The sequence below is a fragment of the Tamandua tetradactyla genome, chromosome 11 (assembly GCF_023851605.1).
Source record: "Tamandua tetradactyla isolate mTamTet1 chromosome 11, mTamTet1.pri, whole genome shotgun sequence".
Lineage (NCBI taxonomy): Eukaryota > Metazoa > Chordata > Mammalia > Pilosa > Myrmecophagidae > Tamandua > Tamandua tetradactyla.
Window position 1 is genome coordinate 10,413,606 of NC_135337.1, and position 23,604 is coordinate 10,437,209.

The window sequence follows — 23,604 nt, forward strand, 5'->3', positions numbered from 1 at the left end:
AATGGCTGGTTGGGTGAGGTGATAATTGGTGGTGAGGATGTGTGTGTGTCTTGTGTGTGTGGTGTCTTCTCACTTTGGAGGCAGAGAGCCAGGGGGTCGGGAAGAGAGAATCCCCCCAGCATTCCTTCACCGCCCTCAAAGACCTCATTCTGTATGGAGTTCTGTACAGAAAAGGGCCCTGGGGCATCAGGTTCCCCAGAGAGGCCCCCAATAAAGACCTTGTCTTCTCATGCCCCAAACTTAAAACTGTTTCCCTGGCCAGGCAGTGCTCCAGGTGTAGGTATTGATCCCAGCCCTCCTGAAGTGGGCTGAATTAAGGCGTGTAAGATAGAAGACTGGGCAGGGAAGTCCCAGATGCTCCTCAGAGTCGTGCAAAAGAACAGGGAAGGAATAATGATATTTTTATAGCACTTAATACTTTTGAGAGCTCTTCCATATCCATGAGCTCACTCGCAAGCGGGGAAGTCAGGCAGATATTACACCCATTTTCCAGATGTGGAAACCAGCCTAGTGGTGCTATGTGCCGGGGATTGTACCGAGGGCAGAACCTCGGGGCTGGAGTGCAGACGCCGGGCCCTGGAGCCACGCCCACTCCTTCCCCACATTCTTTCGGACCCTGGGGTGCCCGCCTGCTGCGCTGAACTCCCGTCCAGGGCACACGTGCCCGTAAGTTGGCCGGCGATCTGAACAAGTGTTCAGAACTCCTCGCCCCTTTTAAAACCTCCTAGCTCGGTGAGGCCGACCCCCTCCTCACCCAGTCAGCCAGGGCGGAGGGGAAGGGTCGGGAGCCGCCGCTCAGCCCCAGCGTCGGCGGTGAGGTCCAGAGCTTTTCCTAAAGCCGCTCCGGGCACGTGGCGGGAGAAGGGCGGTGCGCGGAACCCAGGGGCCCGCCTCGCCCCGCCCCCGGCGGCCGCGCCCCGCCCACTCCGGGCGGGCGACGCCCCCTGGCTGGGAAAAGACCACGTGGGTCTCTGTCCGGTCGTCGTCCCCTCTTCCCGCTCCCGCCCGAGCGCCTCTCAGCCTCATGGGGTGTGACAGCTGCGATTAGAAGCGAGATGTCTTCGCGGCCTCAGAGCATTAATAGCAAATTGGAGGAGAAAAACTAGGAAAGGCTCTTTCTGCATCCTGGACCGCCAGGGGGCGGAGATGGAGGGAGGGTGCTTAGAACGAGCAGCTCCCCAGCTCCAGGCGGGAGTGGGGGACGCAGCCCCAGTGGGTGGCGTCGCTCTCACCTGCCCACGCAATTGCTAAGGGTTTCATTTTGGGTGGTGGAAGCTACACAGGGGTGAAAAGGACGCTAATTTTTAAATTTTTTTTTGAGCACTCGCTCTTTGCCAGATCTTGTGCACATCTTTTTTCAGTCTTCAGAATGACCCTAGAAGGTTTTGTCCTTTTCCAGAAAAGTGAATAGAGGATCTTAGGGGTCATGTAGGCCACCCAGGATCAGTCCGCTCGCAAACGAAGAACCAGGATTTGAACCAGAAGCTTGTCTATCTCCAAAACCCATGTCCTCTCCTCTCTACTTCTCTCCCTGGAGTTTGCCAACTGAGCTAGCCCTTTCTGGACGGCAAGCCTTTGTGTCTCCCCCCGGAACTCTGCCATTTCAGACCTGGATGAAGGTGTTTTGACTGTGGCTGCCTCTGGTGGAGATGTTGTGTGTGTGTGTGTGTGTGTGTGTGTGTGTGTGTGTGTGTGTGTGTGTGTGTGTGTGTGTGTAGAATGCCCTTTTGAGGATTCGAGGGAGCCATGGGCCTGCTGGGTAGTAGAGATGCCACCCAGCAAATTATTCAAGAAAGCACCACCTCCAAGTTTGGAACGATTCTACAGGAAACCAGGCCATTCATCTGCAGCCCATCTGTTATGTGGACTGGTCCTAGAAGTTCAGAACAATTGTACAAAACTTTATAAATATCTCCAATGCCAGGCGTTGCATTAGGAACTGAAGACAGCTATGAAGACCCAGCTCCTGACCTCAAGGGGGTAGAGTGGAAAAGGCAGAAGCAGACTCTTAACCTTGGTTAGTCAGAAGGAAGTCGATGGATTGAAAATTCATTTTATCCTGCGCCAACAAAACAATTAGGAAGTGACATTTGCTGCCAATGTAATTCCCAGGTGCCAGATATCTTAACCTTTGTATTTCCTTCTCACTATATCCGGAAGTGGTTACTTTTATTTTAAGGAGTGAAATAGGGTAGGCTCAGAGAAGCTAAGCAACTGCTCCAAGGTTACATAGTGGCAGAGCTGGGAATGAAACAGCAACAAACTGACTTCCACTCTTGTGCTTTGCTTTTCCCATCACCCCACAAGTTGTCCATACACACTCCGAAGTCAAATCAAAAGGAGTCATAAAATCTGGATAATAAATGGAATGCCGACTGTCCGGTGGGGGAGTTTAGCACGGGTCTTGACAGGGCTGATGTACTTGCCCCATCCACTATGTCATACTTTGTGAATGAAAGGTTATAGCCAGTTCATTTATTCCAACTCACTCCTCACCGCTAGCTTATGCCCAAGATTTTCCCTCCTCTTTTGGGCTCTTACTGTGACAAGGATGGAGACTATTTTACTGTAGCTGAGAAAAGAGGTGAAAGGTCACTGGGGACTAAGTGATGCAGGAAGGTGTTAGAGAGGGTGGGCGGGCAGAGCAGTGTGTGTGTAGGGGTGTGTGGGGAGGAGGTCGTGGAAGTAAATAGAGATTGACAGCTTAATTCTGCCTCTGGGGCTCATTTTATGGTAAATTAGGACATGCAAATAAGCTAAAAGCTCCTGTAATACTCTCCCTGGCATGAGCCAGCCATGCATACCTGGTCTGCCTCCCTGGCAGTATAGGTGCCCCCTGACCCGCCTGGGTGTCTGCTCAGAGCCCCGCCTGCCTCTTTGTGGCCCCATGGTCAGAGCGTGTCTGAATGTCCCCCAACCGCAAACAGGAGCTGGAGGAAGGGTCTGTGCTGGGCATGGCTGATGGGGCCTGCCTGGTCTTCCTTCCCTTTTTATTTCCAACCATTTGAACTGGGCCCTCTCTCTCTCCTGGATTACCCTGCACCCCACTCCTCAGGGTGATTTCTGAGCACAAACTTGAGTAGAGAGCTTGAACTCTGTCCCCACCACATGCCCACCCTGTTGGGGCGCTCCTCCATCTTTCACACCCACATTTTGTACAGATTCTGGATAAAAGCAAAAGCACAGCCTGTGTCTTTGGGCAATAGGGGCCTGTGTCCGGTTTCTTCAGAGAACTAGTCTGCCTCAGGACCACTCACTCCACCCACCCCCACCCCACGATCTACCCAGGGCAGGCAAGATGCTTCTGCTTGCACTGCTGTGTAAGTTCTGGACTTGGAGTCAGACGGACGGGATTCAGAACCAATTTCTGTCACTGTCTGTTTAAGCATGTTGCTTGACCTCTCTGAGCCTCATTTTTCTCATCTGTGAAATGGGAATAACACAGGGCTGTTGTGAAATTTAAAGGACATAATGCACCTGAGGGGCAAACACACTGCCTGGAACGCAGCAGCCTCTCAGTCCACTCTGGACTCCCTGCCCCTTTAATGCAGGTACTGACCAGGTGACCCAGGGCCAAAACACAAAAAATGCTTTGCTGCTTTGAGCCTTGGTCTCTTCCTCTTATTTACGAAAAAAAAAAAAATTGTATCCTGGCCCTAATCCCTTACCAAATTGTAGCAAGATCAGGGGAGACCATAGGTATTTGCATGTTTGTCCATTGTAAAATATTACCCAGATGGGCTGTTATTATTTGCCAAACGACAAATACACTTCTCTGTGGAGGGATGACGTGTGTGTTTTGGGGAAGGAGAGGGGCAGCAGCAGGGACTGAGTAGGTGCTGAGCTGAAGAAATGGCCCCTGAGACCCCCGCTGCCTGAGCAGCTGCCCGAGGGTGCGCCCCCCTCCCCCCGTCCTGGCTCTCCCAGCCAACACTTAAGACCCGCACATTTCTGGCAAAGAATGACGAGTCGAACAAGCCAAATCCTCATGGTTCTGAGTCAGGCCCCGCATCTTGCCCTTCCCTTTCCCCCCTCCGTCAGATTTAGGGCAGCCCTAAACTCTATTCCCCCCCGACGGGGTGGGATGCCACTGTGAAGTCCACCCTCAAGAGAGGCCTTGGGCTCAGGCTGGTACTCCCAGAGGAAAAGCAGGGGGCTGGGAAGGTCTAACAGACCCCGGGGGAGAAGGCAGGCCCTGCTGGCTTGAACCTCGGGCTGAGGTCATCCCCTCTGTGCTATTATTAGACTGACCCCTGCCTTCCTTTGGCCTCCTCTACCCAAACAAACAGGATGATGAGACCTCTCTCCCAGACTCTCTGAATCCGACAGAGGGCTTTTCCCTGCCCCTCTCCTTCTCCCCTTCCATCAACCCTGATATATTCCTCCAACTACCACCTCTAAGCTGCATATATACAGCCCCAAATTCTGGAAAACACACGCACACACATACAGATGTCACACTTAAGTCAGCCCTGCTTATGTGCTGAAACAAAGTACTTACTCTCGTCTTCCACGGGAGTATTCCTCTTTCCTCCTCTTCCTCTAAACCGCCCCACCATCCCCTAGAGCGCCCCCTTACGGCACCTCTCTGTTTGTGGTCACAGAGAAGCCGCTGAGGAGCAGCAGGGGAGGGGCATGTCCCAGGGCAGTAATCCTACTAGGCGGCAGTGAAAATCACCTTTCCCTTCTCCCTGCATCCTGGTCAGGCACCAAGCTGTGGAGACAGCAGGATCCCCAATTCCATACCAGGTTTCAGGCCCCGTCTGCCCACACTCCCTGACTTCCACAGCGCAGAAGCCACTCACCCTCTTGAAGCCCCTCTGGGCATGTCTCTCTTTTCATTGCCCTCAAAATGACCGCCCCTTTCCAGGAACATACAGGAATCTCTGCCAGAAGTTACCTCCTTCTTGCGCTACCCCTCTGTCATCTCTGGTTCCCAACCCTTGCTCTCCCCACCGTGACCCGCTTCTGGGTGTCTGTCCTGCCTCTCTTTCTGCCCTCTCCACTCTAACAGAGACGCCCCCTGCTCCTCTTCCAAACAGTGGGCTGTGCAGGTTGCCCTGGGATCAGCTCAGGCGGAGCAGATGCTGCCCGCCACCCAGTCTGAGGCGGCTTTGTAGGGTGTTAGTTTGCAGAAGAAGCTAAAAAAAAAAAAGAATCAAATATTGTTTCTTCTGTTTCCTTCGCTCTGCACATGTTCCTTCCCCTGGCTGCTTTCCTCTTCCTCCTGTTCTCCTTCAGCCCCTTTCCTCACCTCCTCCTCCTGCTTGGAGGCTAAAGTCTATAGCTGCAAGGAAGCGCCTTGGGGTCTGGAAGGATGGAAGAGCATGGGGTGCAGGGTCTGTGAACTCCTCTGATTTCATCCTTACTCACTTTCTCTCTCCTGGATGCCAGGAGGCCCAGCTCAGCCCAAACAGACCTCATCTGACCTGCTCAGCTTTCTTCTGGGCATGTCTCTTCAGCCACTTTGTCTCCCAGAGAGATGAGTCCCTCTGAGTGCTCCAGGCCTGTGTTTTTTTAATGCCTCCAGGTCTTTGTATATGCCGTCTCCGGAGGAATCCAGTCCTGCTGGATTGGTTGCAGAATGACTAAGGTCTACTTATGGTTCAAAGGACAGTTTAATGGGCATCATGTCCACCGTGAAGCCTTTCCTGAAGGCTCTGTGCATGTCCCTAAACCACAGTACAAGTCACTTTTTTGCATGTTTATCTTCCCCTCTAGACTGAGAGCACCTCTGGGATAGCAACTATTCTTTACTCATTTCTGCATCTCCAGCCTTGAGCACAGGGTCTCAGTGGGACCTCTGTACCACAGAGTGAGCCGAGGGCCGAACCCACCTCTTGCTTCTTCTGCTTTAGGTAAGCCCAGCCATCAGCATCTCCTTAGGTACCTCCCAAGGCTCACACATCTCCAAGTCTCTTTCACTCCACTCTTCAGCCCCCTCCTCAGGATAGAAGGGGGCACTGCAGCCAAAGTCACTTTCAGGCCAGTAGAAAACCTGTCCCATTCCTAGTCCCCCCCCACCCTGCTCCAGCTAGTCTGTCCCTAGTCTGTTGTTTTGGCTTCTGCAGATCAGTTCCTTCTCTGCTCCAGTCTGTGCCATGCTGCCATTGGGCTGCCCAGCGCTCAGGCCTTTAGATAATCACAGTCATTTCTCTCTTATGCCTGCTCAAACTCAAATGGATCTCAATTTCCATTGGGAGATCACCTTTACCCTAGCCTCCAAGTTTTCTCCTTCTGTTCTCTCTCCCCCTACCCGTCTTCCTGACCTGGCAACCCCTTTGCCCTTTTTGGCAACAGTATCTGGCCCCAGACTTAATCTAGTTTATCTAACCTGCTCTGCCAGGAGCTCCCACCCCTACTGGGGACATGAAGTCTGCTAGATCCTCCGCTCCCCACATTGTGACTATGGAGGGAGGGACAGGGCAGGGCCACGGGGAAGGAAGTTGAGAATTGGGTGTTCAGCGCATTCCCCACCTCCAGCCTCACTGCTGGCCGCACTCCAGGCATTGTCTCCCCACCTGGGACTGAGCCACTAGCAAGGGAGCATGCATTTGATCATTTGTGTAGAAGTGGAGGGAAAGGGAGGGTGTTTGGCAAAAACAACAACAAAAAAAGGCAACAACGGCTCCACCAAAGAGAGTAAATACAGCAACTGAACTCCCTGCATAGACTAAGTTCCCAAAGCAGAGATGCCAAGGCTGCTGCTACCCTCTTCCCTACCCCAGACAGCCTCCGAGTACTAGCTTTTGATCTCCAACACTCCCAACCACACAACTGGCTCCTTTATTTTCCTAGTGTACATTGGGCCAGATGGACTTCAGCATGTTAGAATTCCTGATCTAAGATTTCAATCATATGTTCAGATAAAGTCAATTTATATCCCAGAAAATAGGGGGTTAGGGCTTGCATCAACGATGTCAAGGGCCCAAAGAATTCCTAGACAGCTGTTCTGTCCAGGGCTCTGCGACCCTGCTGGGAGTGTAGGGATCAAATATCTTCTTGAAACTTGTCCACCAAATGTATCCCTTCCTCAGGGAATGCAGGCAGGGCCGGTGCCTAGTCCAAGTCCTACTTTGTAAACCGGGAAGACATTTAGTATCTCCTTGACACTGGTGTCTCCTTCAAACTCCCCAACCCATCTAAGCGGAGACACCATAGCATTGCTAATGGCAAGGTCGACATGGGGTTTGCTCCCGTCCTTACCCACAAGGGAAGTTCTGAATGGTAAGATCTCGGTGGATGAGCTGGCACCTACCAAATAAGGTGGATTAAAGAAAGAATCCCTCTTATTAACTTTCTCAATACTAGGTAGTAGATCCCTGGGGAAAGGCCAAAGGGGCTGCTGTCTCATGGTTGATTTAACAGTAGAGAGAGGAAAACCTGGGGGGATGTAGGGGTGGGAGCTAATACTTGTTGCATGCCCAGTAGGGCATACTCTGCTAAAAAGGCTGAGTGGACCAAAATCATGTCAGGTGAAGGAGAGGAATACAGAGCAAAAAAGATTTTTCTCTTCAATCCTCTCTAACATCTTCATGTGCCAATGTATTAATACTGGTTCCTTTTTAAACTGAGTTTTTGTTTGGGGATAATCACAACCATGTGCCTGAAAAGTCATCTTTCATTAGAGTAAGGGGGAAATTAAGTGAGTAGACTGGAAAGGTGACCATTACAATCCATGGCGGGCAACCCTTACAACACCCGAATTTTCATCCTGACCAGTTCTGAAATTTCACCATCCTGCCCTCACCAAGTCCCCCTAGAAGAGTGCTATGCTCCAGTTATTTACATAGCTAGAATACCAACTTCTTGTTTCAAGGTCTGCCATGATGTGACCCCCAATCCACCCCTCCAACCTATTCCTTCCATATTATCCAACACCAACCCAAACCAGGTAACTTCTTGTTCGTATCTACTTACCCACCCCACCCCCCCAAACCCATTGGAAATCCCATATATTTTTAAGCGCCTAGCTCAAACTCCCCTCTAAACCATTCCAGAGATAGCACCTGTTTCTTCTCTTATACTATTTTGCCTAAAACTTCTTTTGATACATTTTATTAGTTCTTTGTGAATTACCAATCTCCACATTCATATACAGTCTTCCCTCCAAACACATGTTCCTATCTGGGGTCAGTTTCTTCACTTGTATACTAGATTCATCTATTTAGCTTACTCAATTTTCCTTCTCAGTGGATCATTCCCATTAGCACACAAACATGCAGTTTCATCCTTCTTATATGGGTGTCCATGCCTGATGTCTCCAATTTCTTTCTTCCTTTTTCATACTAAACTTACTCCAAACATTATCCCCAGCACTTCACTGAAACTACCCAACAAGATCCTCCATTTTCTCCTTTGCTAGTTCCTCTTCATTTCTCCAACCTCATGTTGAAATACCTCAGGGTTCAGTCACTGGACTCTTTATCTACACAACCTTCATGATTGTATCCAGTCTCATGTTTTTTAAATAGCCAATGTGTATGTATCTCCTGTCCTAATCCCCCTGCCTTGAATACCACCCATATCCACCTGCCTACTGTACATAGCTAGAATCTGATAAACTTTTCAAAATTGAACTCCTGACCCACTTCCCATTTTCCCCCAAACTTGTTCCTGCCATGATCTTTACTATCTTGATTACTGGCCAAAAATCTTGAGACATTTGACTCCTCTTCTTTTCTCAAACTATGTATCAGTAAATGCTGTTGGCTCCACTTTCAAAATGTATCCAGAATGCAGCCACTTCTATCTCCAATGCTACCACTGTGATTTTGGCCATCATTTCTGACTTGATTATTCCAAGACTCATAAGTGGTCCCTCTGCTTCCATCCTTGCCCCTCTACAGCTATTCTCAACCCCCAAACCGGAGTATTCCGAATGAGAGGTTGAGTCAGATCATGTTTGAACCTTTGGTCAAATTCTTTCCATGGAGCCTACTCGAGTGAAAGTTGAAGGGAATTTGTCCCCAAAACATCATCCTGTTATCTCCCCTCCTGCTCACTCTGCTCTAGCTGCAGAGGTCTCCTTGAAGGTCCTCAAATATGCAGGCACATGTCCATCTTACAGCCTTTGCAAAGACTCTTCCTTTGTGCCTGGAAGGCCCTTCTTCCCCCTAGGCAGTTGTGTGGGCTTCACACTTCAAGTCTTTACTCAGATACCAACTTCAGTGAAACCTAAATCTTCAACCCACTACCACCACACTCTCTGCCCAGCACTCTGCCCCTTTACACTGCTTAACTCTTCTCCATAGCACTCATCATATAATGTAATGCATTCTAATATATATTATGCACACACATATTTTCTTATTTGGGGATAATCACAACCATGTGCCTGAAAAATCATCTTGCCACTTCCTAAAGATAAAGTCCATGAGGTAAGGGATTTTAGTTCATACCGTTCACTTATTCATTCCCAGCATGTGGATCAGCATATGGCATACAATGGAAGTACAATAAGTATTTGATAGATCCATAGGGTTATGCCTTTTTCTGTTTTGTATCCCCTACAACATTTGGCACAAAACTTGCACGTGGGTAAACTTAAAAAAAAAAATGCTTGAAAATAAGTATCATACTATGGTTTAAAATGGGAAGGTTTATTAAGGTTTTTCCTCAATAGCCAAGCTCTTGTTAAAGAGAAGCAATCAGTGGGAAATGCATTGTCATTGGGCCTTGACCTTGGGCCCCAGAACCACCAGAGGCCTCTTAACAAGCCCAAAGAACTTGCATCCTTCATTTCCCTGCAAAACAGAATCCGTGTTGCCTTCCCAGAAAACAGAACTAGGAACCCAGCTCAAAAAAGCCTTCAGCTGTTCTCAGTAAGAATATTTAAGACAGGGCGATAAATGGACTGCACATTCAATAAGCACAGGGAACAGCAGTAAGAGAAATTCATGATCAAGGTAATGTCTATACTCCATTTTCCAAAATAACTTGATTTTTTACATTTTGGGGAAATATAAACGCTAAAATGTGGGTGGTTAGACTGCCTGAATGCCTACATTCATCTCATCCGTACAAGTTGGGTTCTTTCAGATCCTGGACAAGCACCCAAACCACTCTGCCCTTTTAAGTTTGGAGGTAAGTCAAGAGGGGCCATTTTAACACAAGCAGCATCTTAAATAAGTACAAGACCCAAATAAAAGGCTGCTTTACGGTTATTTTCTTCCTTCAAATACCTGATAATTTCTCTACATTTTGGTTCCACCCCATACACAATTTATAAAAGCATATTTTGTTTCTAACACCCTACTATAATTACTTTGCAAAGGAAAAAACTGAGGTATTCCTCGTTTCTCTTTCTATCCCTTAGTCCCTTAAACAAAAATCAGGCACAAGATCTGACAAATATATGTCTACCTATGAGGATAATGAAGTACTTTATTTGAATTTGGCCAAGTCCAGAAAATGCATAATGTTTTATAACTATTTATCTATGGAGAAAAATAACTCTAAGTCACCTGTGAGTTTTAATAAAGTTGGTAATAAATAAAACTCAGTATTTTCCTTAGGGATTAACTTTTTCCAAGTAGGCTACAAATTCAAAGAAAGAAGCCGTTGTTTCATTGAAGAGAAAGATGGCCAGTTTAAGACAGCAGATGAGAGTGCCAAAAGAGACAATGGATTAGGACTGCAGGGGAAACAGAGTGCAGCCCAACCTCATATTTCTCCAAACACGCCTAAGATCACTACTCTGGGGTGGCACAGTTCATTACATTATGTTATTCATAGGTTTGATGAATTTTTTCCTATATTTTCCCTGACAAATCAGATTGTTAATTTTTGAAGGAAAGTCTCTATGCTTCTTTGTGGGGCATTAAATGTTTATATAATAGATGGTATGAACACATACTTTTAATTCAACACTTGTAGATGTGCTGATACCAAAGCTCCCTCTGGTGGAGGGTAAGAGTATAGTCAGATTATGTATTTACTGTTCATTTCTAAATCTCGATTGAGGGCACTGCCCAGCCATTAAAATCACTAGTTTTACATAATTTTTTACAATGTGTCCGTGTGATTGTGAAAACCTGTGTCTGATGCTTCTTTTATCCAGGGTATGGACAGATGAGTAAAAAATAGGAATAAAAATAAATAATGGGGGAGAAAGAGTAAAAAATTGGGTAAATTGAAATACTAGTGGTCAGTGAGAGAGAGGGATAAGGGGTAGGCGATGTATGAGTTTTTTCTTTTTATTTCTTTTTCTCAAGTGATGCAGATATCCTAAAAATGATCATGGTGATGAATACACAACTATGTTATGATATTGTGAGCCACTGATTGCATACCATGTATGGACTGTATGTGTGTAAATATTTCTTAATAAAAATATTTTTAAAAATTCACTAGTTTTGTTAGTGGAAAAAACACTTAACTCTCAACTGTGGAAACAGGTCTTCTTTATATATTACTCATATAACTAAAGCCATTACACTTTAAGTAGCCACAAATACTGATATGGTATCAGTTTCTGGCTATTAAGTTCAGATACCCTGGAAGACTTCTTCACGCTATAAAAATGTATCTTATTTTCAGGCACCCACCTCTCTGGAACCAAGACCAACGAGTTCATCTAAGGACAGTGTCAAAGCACACCTATCTCACTTTCTAACAGCTTTATCTTCCCATCCTACTCAGCAATTACAGATTTCCTTGAGATAGAACGTACATCTCTAATGTTTTTTTTTACATCTCTGATTTTAGATGGTTCTGTTCTGTATACCACCGTGTGCCAAAAGTGCATTTTTCTTGACAGTTCCACTTTTAACCCAGTGGACTGTATAGTATGTGACAAAGGAATCTAGCAACTATTATCCTTCTCTACCATATTCTAAAATAGAGAAGACTCAGTTTATGCTATGAATCAAGGAAATTTGTAACTTGGAGTTATTTCCCCTTAATGACTTCCACTTAATCTGGCACATAAACTACACAATCTATGTAACAAGGTAATATTCAGAAAATTTCACTGATTTATGAGATGTTTGTCTTAATTTTTTTCAAAAATTAAACATATGCCACCCTGACTTGGACAAACCGGCACTAATGCATCACTTATTGTTTAAATTTATTACACTTTTGGCCCCTCAATCCCAGACATATTCATAACTGGATCAGTAGAAGGGTAGTGTTAGGTAACTAAGTTTTATTAGAAAGTCAAAAGAATACAATTTCCAAATATTTTTCACAATGTTTTACCATTCTCTCAGGTTGGTTAGAAGTTACATTTGAAATCTGATTTTTTAATTTCAATTTAGTAACTAACGGGCTGAGCACAGTCCTGGAAAGTCTCAGCAAGATGCATGAGCCCTTCCTCACACCCAGTTCCAATAAAACAGATCCCTGAGCAATGATTCAGATTTCTGGGGACTGGTCTCTTCCTCAATATTCAGGGACAAGGCACAAGGTTTCCTAAACTTGGTTCTTTCCTTCTCCAGCACTTAAAAAGCTAACAAGCTGTTTGCTTCACCTTCTCTATGGAGAACATATAGGTAATACCACCCGAAGCCCAAGTCCTACTTAAGCCCCGTCTTTTGAAAAATGGAAGGAACTAGGAAGGAAAAGAGAAGCACCACTAGAGCCAGCTAAATTTTTAAACTTAGTAATCTTCTCCGTACTACTACTATACTACTTCATACAGTCGAAGCAAAAGCAACAGAAACAATCCTTTCATGCTTTTTAAATCTCACTCACCTCTCTCAAATCCTTCAATCTATTACAAAGCAAGTCTGAAAACTGTCACATAACATCACTGGTGGGCTCACACCCAACAAAGTAACAGTGGCAACAGGATTCTCCTGATGAAATTACAAGCCGTGGCAGGTTTGAAATAGTAAAAATTAAATGCTGATACAGTATTAAATTTATCTTTTTACATATAAAAATAATATACAGTGGGATATTTTCATTCAATATGATACAATCTTTAAGACCAAGAGAGAATATACAAAACTATTCTATGCAGTCTGATGTATTTTACTGTATAGTAGGAATAAATAAATCCAGAACAAAAAGCCTGAGTTCTGTTTCTAGAGAAATCACCAGTTACTTTGTAGGGCTTAAAGCTGAATATTCTGCAGGTACCAGGCAGAAAGTTACATTTAAAACAATCTGGTCATTATAAAATTAAGGTTTTCAATCTAGAAACAATAACAAAAGCACACAAACCAAATGAAAATGTACTAAAATTTAATCATTCATAAAAGCTGTAATTTAATCTGACAGTAAAACACAAGAAGCAATATTAGAGTTGGTTTAGTATATTATATATTTTAGCTTTGAAAGCTATAGAAATCAGTTATCCCAGTTTTTTTTCCTATAAAAGACCCATTTTTTTCCAAAGCATTATGCACAATTTTAATTAGAATATAATGACAGAATGATATTTCATAATTTTTAAATATAAAATGAAGTCAATGACTCAAAAAAGTTATCTGCTGCAATGAGTTGAGGGGAAATTTCATAATCTATATCATTACACATATAAAGTATAATGGTTCAACTTTTTAGTGCTCGACAGGGAAGAATCATGATAAAAAGGTCAATATGAAATCATTTGATTATAGTAGCAATATCTAACATTTGAAATGCATCCATGCTCTTTTGTATAATCATATTAGAGTCAAGTATATTTATTCTCACATCTGTTATAACTGCTATTGCAAAGGAGAAATACTATTGTCTTATTTTCCAAGAGATATACACAGAGCAATTTTTTCTCCAGGGAACTTGTGCAAACCAATATAAGATCTAAATTCTTCACATAATATATAAAACAGGAGAAGCCTCTTCAGATTTATTTTTTGAAGTCTGGAATGCTGGCACTTTCCAATTAGGCAACAGTTCTTCATTCCTGTAATCTAGAACAAACAGACACAGATACACATACACAATTAATCTCTTGATGCCTGAAGATGGCAGTAAGCAAGCAGATATTCAATAATATAGAAAAATACAATGATTTGGCTGATCATTACTGTAGAATTAAAGCAGTTACAGTTATATTTTGAGTTTCCTCTCCTTACAAATGTTTTTTAAAGAGTCAGATACAGAAGACAGTTCACAGGATGAGAATCTATAACTGATCAACTTCTGCTATCCTCAGTTTTATTATACCTACTATTTCATAATATGTCTGATAAGCCTGTCTGTAAAGAGGAAAACACTGATACTTTATTTCTATCACATTTCTTTCTTATTTTTAAAGTTCCTTTTCCACTAAGGAAATAATATCTGCCTGTGAAGTCAACTTTCCATGGGGAATTCTTTTTATGATTGCATATATTAGGATTACCATTTTTAAAACAGATTAAGACAAGAAGAGATGTTATATAAAGAAATAATTCCCATATACAAGGGCAGAAGAATCAAAGTTGGTCTGACACCTCAGCAGGGAATTAAAGATTCTTCTGAATATGAATTTCAGGTCTTTAAAAATGGGACAAAGTAACAAAAGATTAACATAGTTTCCACACAATTTTGCCTAGAGGCCACAGACTAGATAAGCTGCCCTAAAGATTCATGTACTCCTATTAAAAAAATTGATTATTGCTAAGTAAATCTACCCTGTATATCAGTATTTTCTGAGCGAGAACAATAAAGCATTTCAAATTTATCAATCACAATGAAATGCTCTGCAAAGTATTCTGACTGCTAAGTGACATGTTATTTGGTATTATCAAGCATCCATACAGACCTAAGATGACTTACTAAGTATACTGTGAATAGAATTACACGACAGAGGCTAAGAATTTATGCAGCCAAAATGAAAAGTCTTATTTCCAGATCTAGGCCAAGATTTATCCTTCTCAACATATTATCACATAATTGGGTATGTACGCATGAATTTTAAGAATTACGATAGGCCAGGAGATGGCACCTCTTCCTTTACACATAACTTGAAGGACATCTTCTAAGAATTGGAGATTAAACTAGGTTTGGCTAAGGCAATGGTATCAATGAGCCAGTCAACCAGATGAGAGTCCATTAAGAACTGGAATTGGAGTCTTATTTTCTCTACCTTTGTATTCTTACCTAAATAAATACAAATATCAGTAATTTTAACAATAATCACTTTCAGAAAGCTAATGATTTATAGTCATTGAATAAAGATTTCACTAAAAGCCTAAAGCAATTGTTTGACCGGAACTTTCCCAAGCCTGCTTTTCCTTAAGTCTGACTACTAGAGATAACACTAAGATCTTTTTCTCCTTTCTGCCTATTTTCCCTTTACCTTCATTTAAAATGGAGTACGATTACTCAGTTGTTTCCCTTAAATGAAATATTCATTTCTATCTCTAGGGAAGCATATATTAGTTAATTTGAAGTGCTAGAAGAGAGACTTAGAAACCCAAGAGACTAACCAGAGTCAAGGCAATCAACTTTCAAGTGGGAACAGTTTACTTTTCTCTAACTGTACCAAGTTTAGTAATGTTATTTAATTAGTATCAAATTACATCATAAATCCACTCCATGAAAATATTCTTTTATGGCACTGTTTATCGAGCTGATGAAGACAAGTAGAAACTGTTTAGGGGACTTGGACAAGTAATTAAGAATAAACGAATGGTCCCACAGAGCCGAGTTTTTCACTTGAGAGGAAGCTTAAACACTGACACTAACTTTTCTCCAGAGGGTTCACTTACTGAAAATTCAAGCAGTACTTAAAGTCAATTACTGTTTAGATGTCTACAGATGAAACACTTATTTAAAAGAGGTTATCTCATACCTAAGAGGAAATAACTTCCGAAACAAAAGGAAAACTACAATGATATGCTACCACACACTCACCAGAATGGATCAAGTTAAAAAGACTGATAATACAAGGTTTGGAGGAGGATGTGTGTGGTAGAATCAGTTGGCCAGGTGAAGGCACCTAGTAATGTTGCTGTGGGCATGAGCCAATGGTATGTGAACCTCATCTGTTGTTCATTACATCTGCAGTCGGCTAGGAGGTGTGCCTGCCACAATGAATGATGTTTGACTTAATTGGCTGATGCTTAAATGAGAGAGAACAACGTAGCACAGCCCACGCACTTCAGCATACCTCATCTCAGCACTCACAGCTCAGCCCAGGCCTTTGGAGATGCAGAAAGAAATCACCCCAGGGAAAGCTGTTGGAACCCAGAGGCCTGGAGAGAAGGCCAGCAGAAATCACCCTGTGCCTTCCCACATATGAAAGAACCTCAGTTGAAAGTTAGCTGCCTTTTCTCTGAAGAACTAACAACATAAATCCCCTTTTATTAAAAGTCAATCCGTTTCTGGTGTGTTGCATTCCAGCTAGCAAACTAGAACAATGTGGGAATCATAAACTGCTGGTAAATGTATAAATTCACACAACCACTCTGAAAAACATTTTAGCAGTATCTTCTAAAACTGTCCATATTTATGGCTTATGATCCAGCCACTGTATTCCTATTTTTGTATATATATATAGTAATCTTTATATATATATCTCTGCAACAAATGCAATGTATGTGTACATAAAGACATGCACAGCAGAATTACCCTCCAAAAGAAAGAACTCAAATGTTCATCAAAACAGAATACGTAAATAGATTGCTAGCACAGCCATACAATAAAATGAATTACTATTTTATACAACACTGATAATTCTCAAAAATATATATTTGAATGAAAACAGCCAGACACAAAGTAACACGTTACAAGTCTTTTTTGTATGGGCAGGCACCAGGAATCGAACCTGGGTCTCTGGCATGGCAGGTGAGAACTCTGTCTCTGTGCCACCATTACCCACCCTATATATTATATGTTTTTATATATGTAAAGCTCAAAAAAAGGCAAAATTAAGCCGGGCGGGCCACAGTGGCTCAGCAGGCAGGAATGCTTGCCTGCGATGCCAGAGGACCCGGATTTGTTTCCCGGTGCCTGCCCATGTTAAAAAAAAAAAAGGCAAAATTAATCCATGGAGTTAAGAAATTGGGGCAGGGGTTACATTTGGGAAGTATTACCTATCTGTTGATATGTATAGGTGTATTCATTTTGAGATAATTCACCAAATGTACAATTATCTCTTTTCGTTTCAGATGAACCATGGTTTCACTTAAATTCCGCATGAGTCTGGAGTGATCTAGGAAGGTATTCTAATTCATTCAACTACTATTTTTTCACTATCCATTCTGTACCAGGCACTGGGGACACAGTGGTGACCAAAACAGCTTAGAAACTAGTAAGTGAGACAGAAAATTTATCCAAATGGATAAATATATCTACATGTTATATATCACATTTACAAGCTACAGAAGGCCAGAAATACCTAGTAAGTGTATAAGAATATGAGAAAGGTAATAGTTTTGCTTCTGGCAACTTACCTGGCTCAGAGCTGCTGCTTACTGTGGGTCTAGAGCAGCAGACATGATTTCTTTTTAGGCTTCTTCTTTTCCACTGGTGTTTTTCTATTTATCTGTCTGACCAGATCATAAAATATCTAAATGAAAACAAGAAAAAGAGTACTTATTCATCCAACATTTGAGATCTTGTTCTAAAAAAAAAAAAGCAAAAACCAAAAACAACTTTGCTCTGTTAATTATTATTCTGCTCCAAGATGTGTATTCAACTGCTGTGTTTTAAAGGTGGGTTTCTTAAAAGCCCCAGCTGATTCTCAGTGTCAAGTAGAACTTACCTATTTACAATGAGGAAAATCAACTTGCTTTTAGATATGTACTATCTAACAAGAAAAAAAGAATTTGTAGTGGGAAACCAATCATGAAATTACAGTCTACATGGAATTGTCTACATTTTAAAATCTAATTATTAAGAGAATAATTAATGCTCAACTTGTTTGTTTAAATTCACTTTAGTTTAAAAAACATTGCAAAAACAGTACAAAGAACACCCGTGTATTATTTACCCAGATTCACCAATTGGTAACATTTTGCCATTTATTTTATCTTTTCATACCACAGGTTCCTTAAATTTAAAGATAGGTGTTTTTTTTTTTGCATGGCCAGGCAAGAACTCTGCCTGCTGAGCCACAACGGCCCGCCCAGGTCCCTTAAATTAAGTGCACATTTCCCAGGTACAAGGATATGTAACCACCTTACAGCTATTAACATTCAAGAAATGTGGCACTGATACAGTCTATAGTATAAATTTCAAGTCTGTTAAGGAGCTGGGACTCAGCATCAAGGGACTGAGAAAACCTTCTCAACCAAAAGGGGATAGAGAGAAATGAGACAAAATAAAGTATCAGTGGCTGAGAGATTTCAAACAGAGTCAAAAGGTTATCCTGGGGGTTATTCTTATGCATTATACAGACATCCCCTTTTTAGTTTATGGTGTATCAGAGAGGCTGGAGGGAAGTGGTTAAAACTGTAGAGCTGTGTTGCAGTAGCCATGTTTCTCAAAGATGATTATATAATGATATAGCTTTCGTAATGTGACTGCATGATTGTGAAAACTTCGAATTTGATGCTCCTTTCATCTACAGTATGGACACATAAGTAAAAAATATGGGTAAAAAAATAAACAAATAATAGGGGGAACAAAGGTTAAAAATTTTTTTTTATTTTTTCAATTGTCCGAGTAATGTCCTTTAGAGTAATTTCTATCCCCAGATACAGGATCAAGTATTGTATTTAATTTCCTCACTTCAGTCTTTTTAAATCTGAAATAATTTCTCAAGCTTTTATCTGTCATGATACTGTTGTTTCTGAAAAACAAAGTCTAGAAATTTTACAGAATTTCCTTCAATTTGAGTTTGACATTTCCTTACAACAGATTCAGATTATACATTTTTGGCTGGAATAGGATACAAGAATTATTTTGTCCCTCTCAAGGAATCACTAGAGACACATAATTTTTGTTTGCCATTTCTGGTGATGTTGGTTTTGGTTAAAGTGAAATCTGAATGTTCAAAATTTGATTAGAAACACTAACTCAAAGTCCAAATGGCAGTGTAGTCTGGCATAAAGAATATTAGCTTTGAAGTAAGAGACCTGGATTTAAACCCCATCTCTAAAATTTTATAGGGCATTGAAAATTAGGGCAAAATACTTACCCTGAGTCCCAGTAGCTTTACTGGGAACACAGAGGTAATTCACCCACATATGCCATTTGTGGAAAGTAAGATGAATGTACAGTGCCTGATAGATAATAAACACTCCAAAAAATGATGGTTAATTCTAGTTTCCACATATCTCTGGCTTAAAATGTAGAAATTTATTACCCTGATCTATTACATAGTCTGGCAAACTACCACCACATATATTTGTATGGCCCATGACCTACGAGAAGTTTTTAAATCTTTAAATAGTGGTGGTGAGAGTACCAAAAGAATAATATCTGTGACAAGTGAAAATTGTATAAAATTCAAATTTCAGTGTCTACAAAGTCATATTCTTTTTTCAATAAAACAGTCATACTCATTCATTTACATATTGTTTATGGTTGCCTTCATGCTACAAGAGAGCTAAATAGTTCCAACAGAGACTATATGACCTGCAAAGCCAAAATATATACTATCTGGCCTTTTATAGAATAAGTTTGCCATCCTCTGATCTCCCAATTAAAGGGCACTATTGAGACAACTGGTGAAACTTAATATGCACTGAATTTGGACTGTCAAGGTTAATTTGCCTGATTTTGATAAATGTGTTAAGTGTTGTGGTTCTCTAAGAGAATGTTGTTGATTTAAGGATATGCACTAAAATATTTATGGATAAAGGGGTGTGATATCTGCAAACTTATAAAGTAAAAGCGGCAAATGTGAATAACCAGTGAATCTGGACGAAGGATAACCAGAAACTGTGTATTGTTCTTAAGTCTTTTCTGTAAGCTTTGAAAGAAAAGTATTTTTCAAAATTATCAGTCAAAACATTCCTTTAAGATGATACACAGATAAAATAATTATTTACTTCTTAAAATGGTTCAAAGATTACAAGGCTAAATTAACTGTTAAAAAAGAAAAAAAGAAATCTAACTGAATAATTTACTCCAAAATTAGAAAAGTGATTCATTATATTCTTTACTTTCTGCTCCACTTTCCCCACTCTCATCTCCAAACCCTTTAGCTCTATTACCTTATTTCTAAGAAAATTTGAAAACACAGACTTTACTTTCTTTCACAACTTCAAAATCCAAGTTGTGCGCATAAGCCATGGAGAAGTCTGAATAGTTTCCTCGCCTTAATGCATAAGCTATAATATGAGAAATAAAAGCATAAACTAAAGCAGTAAGTCAATCAATTTGCACGTAGTTTCTAGTTCAGTTTCTTCATTCTAGCCAGTTTCCAGTTACTGAAAGGTAACTGAGTTTTGTAGCATTATTCTAAATTACTTCTTTTGAAAACATTGCCTACCTCACAGCAGCAGATGGTTCAGTGATGAGGGCAAGTTCGAACTATAATATTTGGTTAGAAATGCTGAAAGTTCCCAGCCTAGGTTCCTCCTCATCTCTCTGAACTACAGAAAAATCTAAAGGGAACACAGAATAGAGTTTCTCAATCCCTCTCCCACTCCTGAATTGGGATGTTGATTCCAATTATAATCCCAGCCTCAGCATAAAACAACTAATTCTTAATAAACATTGTTGTGATTCTGGTACAGCTACGTTTTGCTATGTTCTACTTCACAACATAGCAAAAGTGGTATGGATAAGAAAGAGGTAAAAGAATACCAGAGTAGCAATAGAGTTCTTTAGCCAAGCAGTATGACCCCATCTATTTTCAAATTTGAGGCCAAGAGCTGAATGTTGTGAAAGCATCATCTCACTATATTTAGGCTTTCAGAAAGCACACAAATGCTGACAAGGCATTAGCTGTGTGAGGAGCTACTATCAGAGGAACCATTTCTCTAAAGGGAGAAACATTAAAAGATACTGAAATTATTACATTCAAGAATTTCTAGCAAGAAATTTGTATATTTTCCAAAAAAGTAAAAATTTCTAAGTTAGCTAATTTCTAAGACAGCTAATGGCAATTCATTTTGTTCTCCTGCTTTTCTTTGTTGGTACTATAAACCCCCATGCCAAGGGCTGGCTTTAAAAAGACTGCTGTGAAGAGTGGCTCTGCTGCATTGGAAACTACAACCCAGGATTTGTAGTATATAGGTTCCCACATATATCTAATGCTTAAAAGGCTGAATAGAAGCAATTTCCACTGTGCTCCAGCTCCCAAAAGGAGAGGTCCTGTGCCTATGCACTGGACCCTGGCCCACCCAGCCCCAGCTCAGTGAGTGAGTATCCAATGAGAGTGAGGACAGGGACAGCAAAAGACCAGATCCCTAATGCCGAATATCCTGCAGATGGTATCCTTGCACCAAAGATCTTCCAGCCAAGCACATTCTAATACAATATACTACGTTTTTTATCAAAGTTATTTAAGATATATGATTTTCCCTTTGAAAAGTAAGACTGTGCTAAAGTTGAAATTTTATGATTCATCCCATTTTTCAAAGCAACATCTAGGAAATTGTGATTTCATAAGAACAGAGAAAATTGAGGCTGGAAGCTTATCATACTTCCTTTCATACTTGGCAGTGAATAAGAAATAATTGTTCTTGAAGATTTCAGCAAGACTTGTCCCCCAGTGGGATGTAAAGTTCTTTAAGGTAGGAATAGGGTCTGTCTGGATGACTATTACCACAGCACTTAATACAGAACTAAACACCTAGTGGGCAATTAATAAATATTTGCTGAATACATGAAATCTATGAATTTCTAGTTTCTATGCACTTGGTAAAATTGGTTTTACATAAAAAAAGCAACAGTCTATGTATAACCCAGGAATTTCACTCTTAGCTATATATACCCATGAGAAATGAAAATACACATCCTCAAAAAATTTTTACACACATGCACATAGTAGCATTTTTCAAATTAGCTAAAAAGTAGAAACAAACCAAATACCCATTTACTGATGAACAGGTTAACAAAATGCAATATATCCAAGCAATGAATATTAAACTGCAATAAAAAACGACATCCTGATACATGTTGCAATATGGATGAGCCTTGAAAACAATATGCTAAGTTAAAGAGGGCAGTCAAAAAGACCACTTATTGTATGGTGTCAATAATATGAAATGACCTCAAGAAGAAAATCGAGACAGATAATAGATTCTTGATTTATTTGTAAAACAGTACATTTGTAGCAAGCTTACTTTTTTTTGCCAGTTGTTTATGAGTCTAGGAAAAATGACCCACAGAACTAAAGGCCAGAGAAGAATAGTAAACGAAAAACAGGACTCTGATAATCTAACCCACCTTAATCTTTCTATGTCTGAAGTGATACAAATGCTGATTTGGATGCAACAGTAAATGGCAAGTACACAGGCAAGACCCAACAGCTTTTGCACTCTGAAAAAAGGCAAGGAAAGAAACCTACTATCATCTGTCTTTTTTTCCCAAGGCTTATCTTAAAGGTAAAAGAACTTGCTAAATTTTTGCTGGGTTGGTGGTGGCAGATGGGAATTGCACTTATTTTTCACGGGGGCCTAGTAAACTACTGGCCCTATATACCCAGCCATTCAGCTTACTTGTTGGGCATTCTTGCCCACAGCTACGTTCTCAAGATTGTAGAGTGCAAGAGTCAGGGACAAAAGAAAAGCCTTGTGTACCCTAAAGGACCGAGTGAATTACAGTTACATTTCCACACTCAATAGATTCTGCTTTGAATCAGTTATTGTATCAAAGGTCAGGCAGCACAGACAATGCCAAATTCTGTGATTTCCATGAAGGTAGTATCTTTCTGTATAAACACAAATTCTTATCGATTTTTGTACTTTCTTCCTTATTTTACAACCTATGAACATCTGCACAGATAACTTGTTTAAAGGCTGATGTGACAGTTTTGACACACTGCCTTCTCATACATCATTTAGAGGCTTAGGAGGACTTTAAACATATTCTTTAAATTGAACTTCCTCTTTGTCAATAAGGAAAGTTTAGGTGTCTCCATTATAGTCATTGAAGTGATCTTCTGCAAGCTAAAGAATACAGTTTCTAAGAATTACTTAATGTTTTCTACAAATTAGAATCCAAATTGCATAACACATATATATTGGTTGTTTACTTAAAGCAAAGGAAATTTAAAAGGCACTTGTTTTTTCCAGCTGCTGTAGGTTACCTCATTAACATTGATCTTTGACTTTGCAGAAGATTCTAAAAAGGCACAGTTACACCACTGTCTTGCTAAATTCTGACCCTGTTCTTTGCCAACTACTCGTTCATCTTCCAGGTCGCATTTATTGCCAACCAAAATCATTGGAACCTGTGGGAAGGAAAAAACATAAAATAAGCACTAACAGTCCTTACTTAAGTCTCTTATAAGTAAGCAATTGCCTGCTACTTATTAAAATGTCTTAGTTAAAAATGCAAGCTTCACCAAGTACTTGAAAAAAGGTATGTTTAAGTGTGTTGGGGGAACAGGGTGGCTGGAAGGGGCAGAAAGAAAACAAATGGAAGAGATCTTACTATATTTATCTGCTAAATTATTTTAAGAAGGTAAAGCCATAATTCTCATGTGGACTACTGTTAATAGTTGAATTCTAGGCAGAAAAATTCAAGGAAACATAAAGGGCAATTGCAATATAGGGGGTGAGAATGTACTCATTGTAATTCAAGTGATTCATCTCACAGGTC

At 41.1% G+C, this 23,604-nt stretch overlaps 1 protein-coding gene across 5 annotated transcripts in view; it reads right to left on the minus strand.

Moving 5' to 3' along the window:
- Positions 1 to 13,177: 13,177 nt before the first annotated feature.
- The window catches only part of RAP1A (RAP1A, member of RAS oncogene family), a 114,064-nt gene continuing 103,637 nt past the window's right edge, over positions 13,178 to 23,604 (minus strand). For all 5 annotated transcript variants that reach the window (XM_077119912.1, XM_077119913.1, XM_077119911.1 and 2 more), the window contains 3 exons: positions 23,090 to 23,233; positions 17,337 to 17,452; positions 13,178 to 13,865 (listed from right to left, as the gene is read on the minus strand). In XM_077119912.1, coding sequence (XP_076976027.1) covers positions 17,366 to 17,452; positions 23,090 to 23,233 — 231 coding nt within the window. In that variant the 3' untranslated portion in view covers positions 13,178 to 13,865; positions 17,337 to 17,365. The remainder of the gene's footprint in view (positions 13,866 to 17,336; positions 17,453 to 23,089; positions 23,234 to 23,604) is intronic.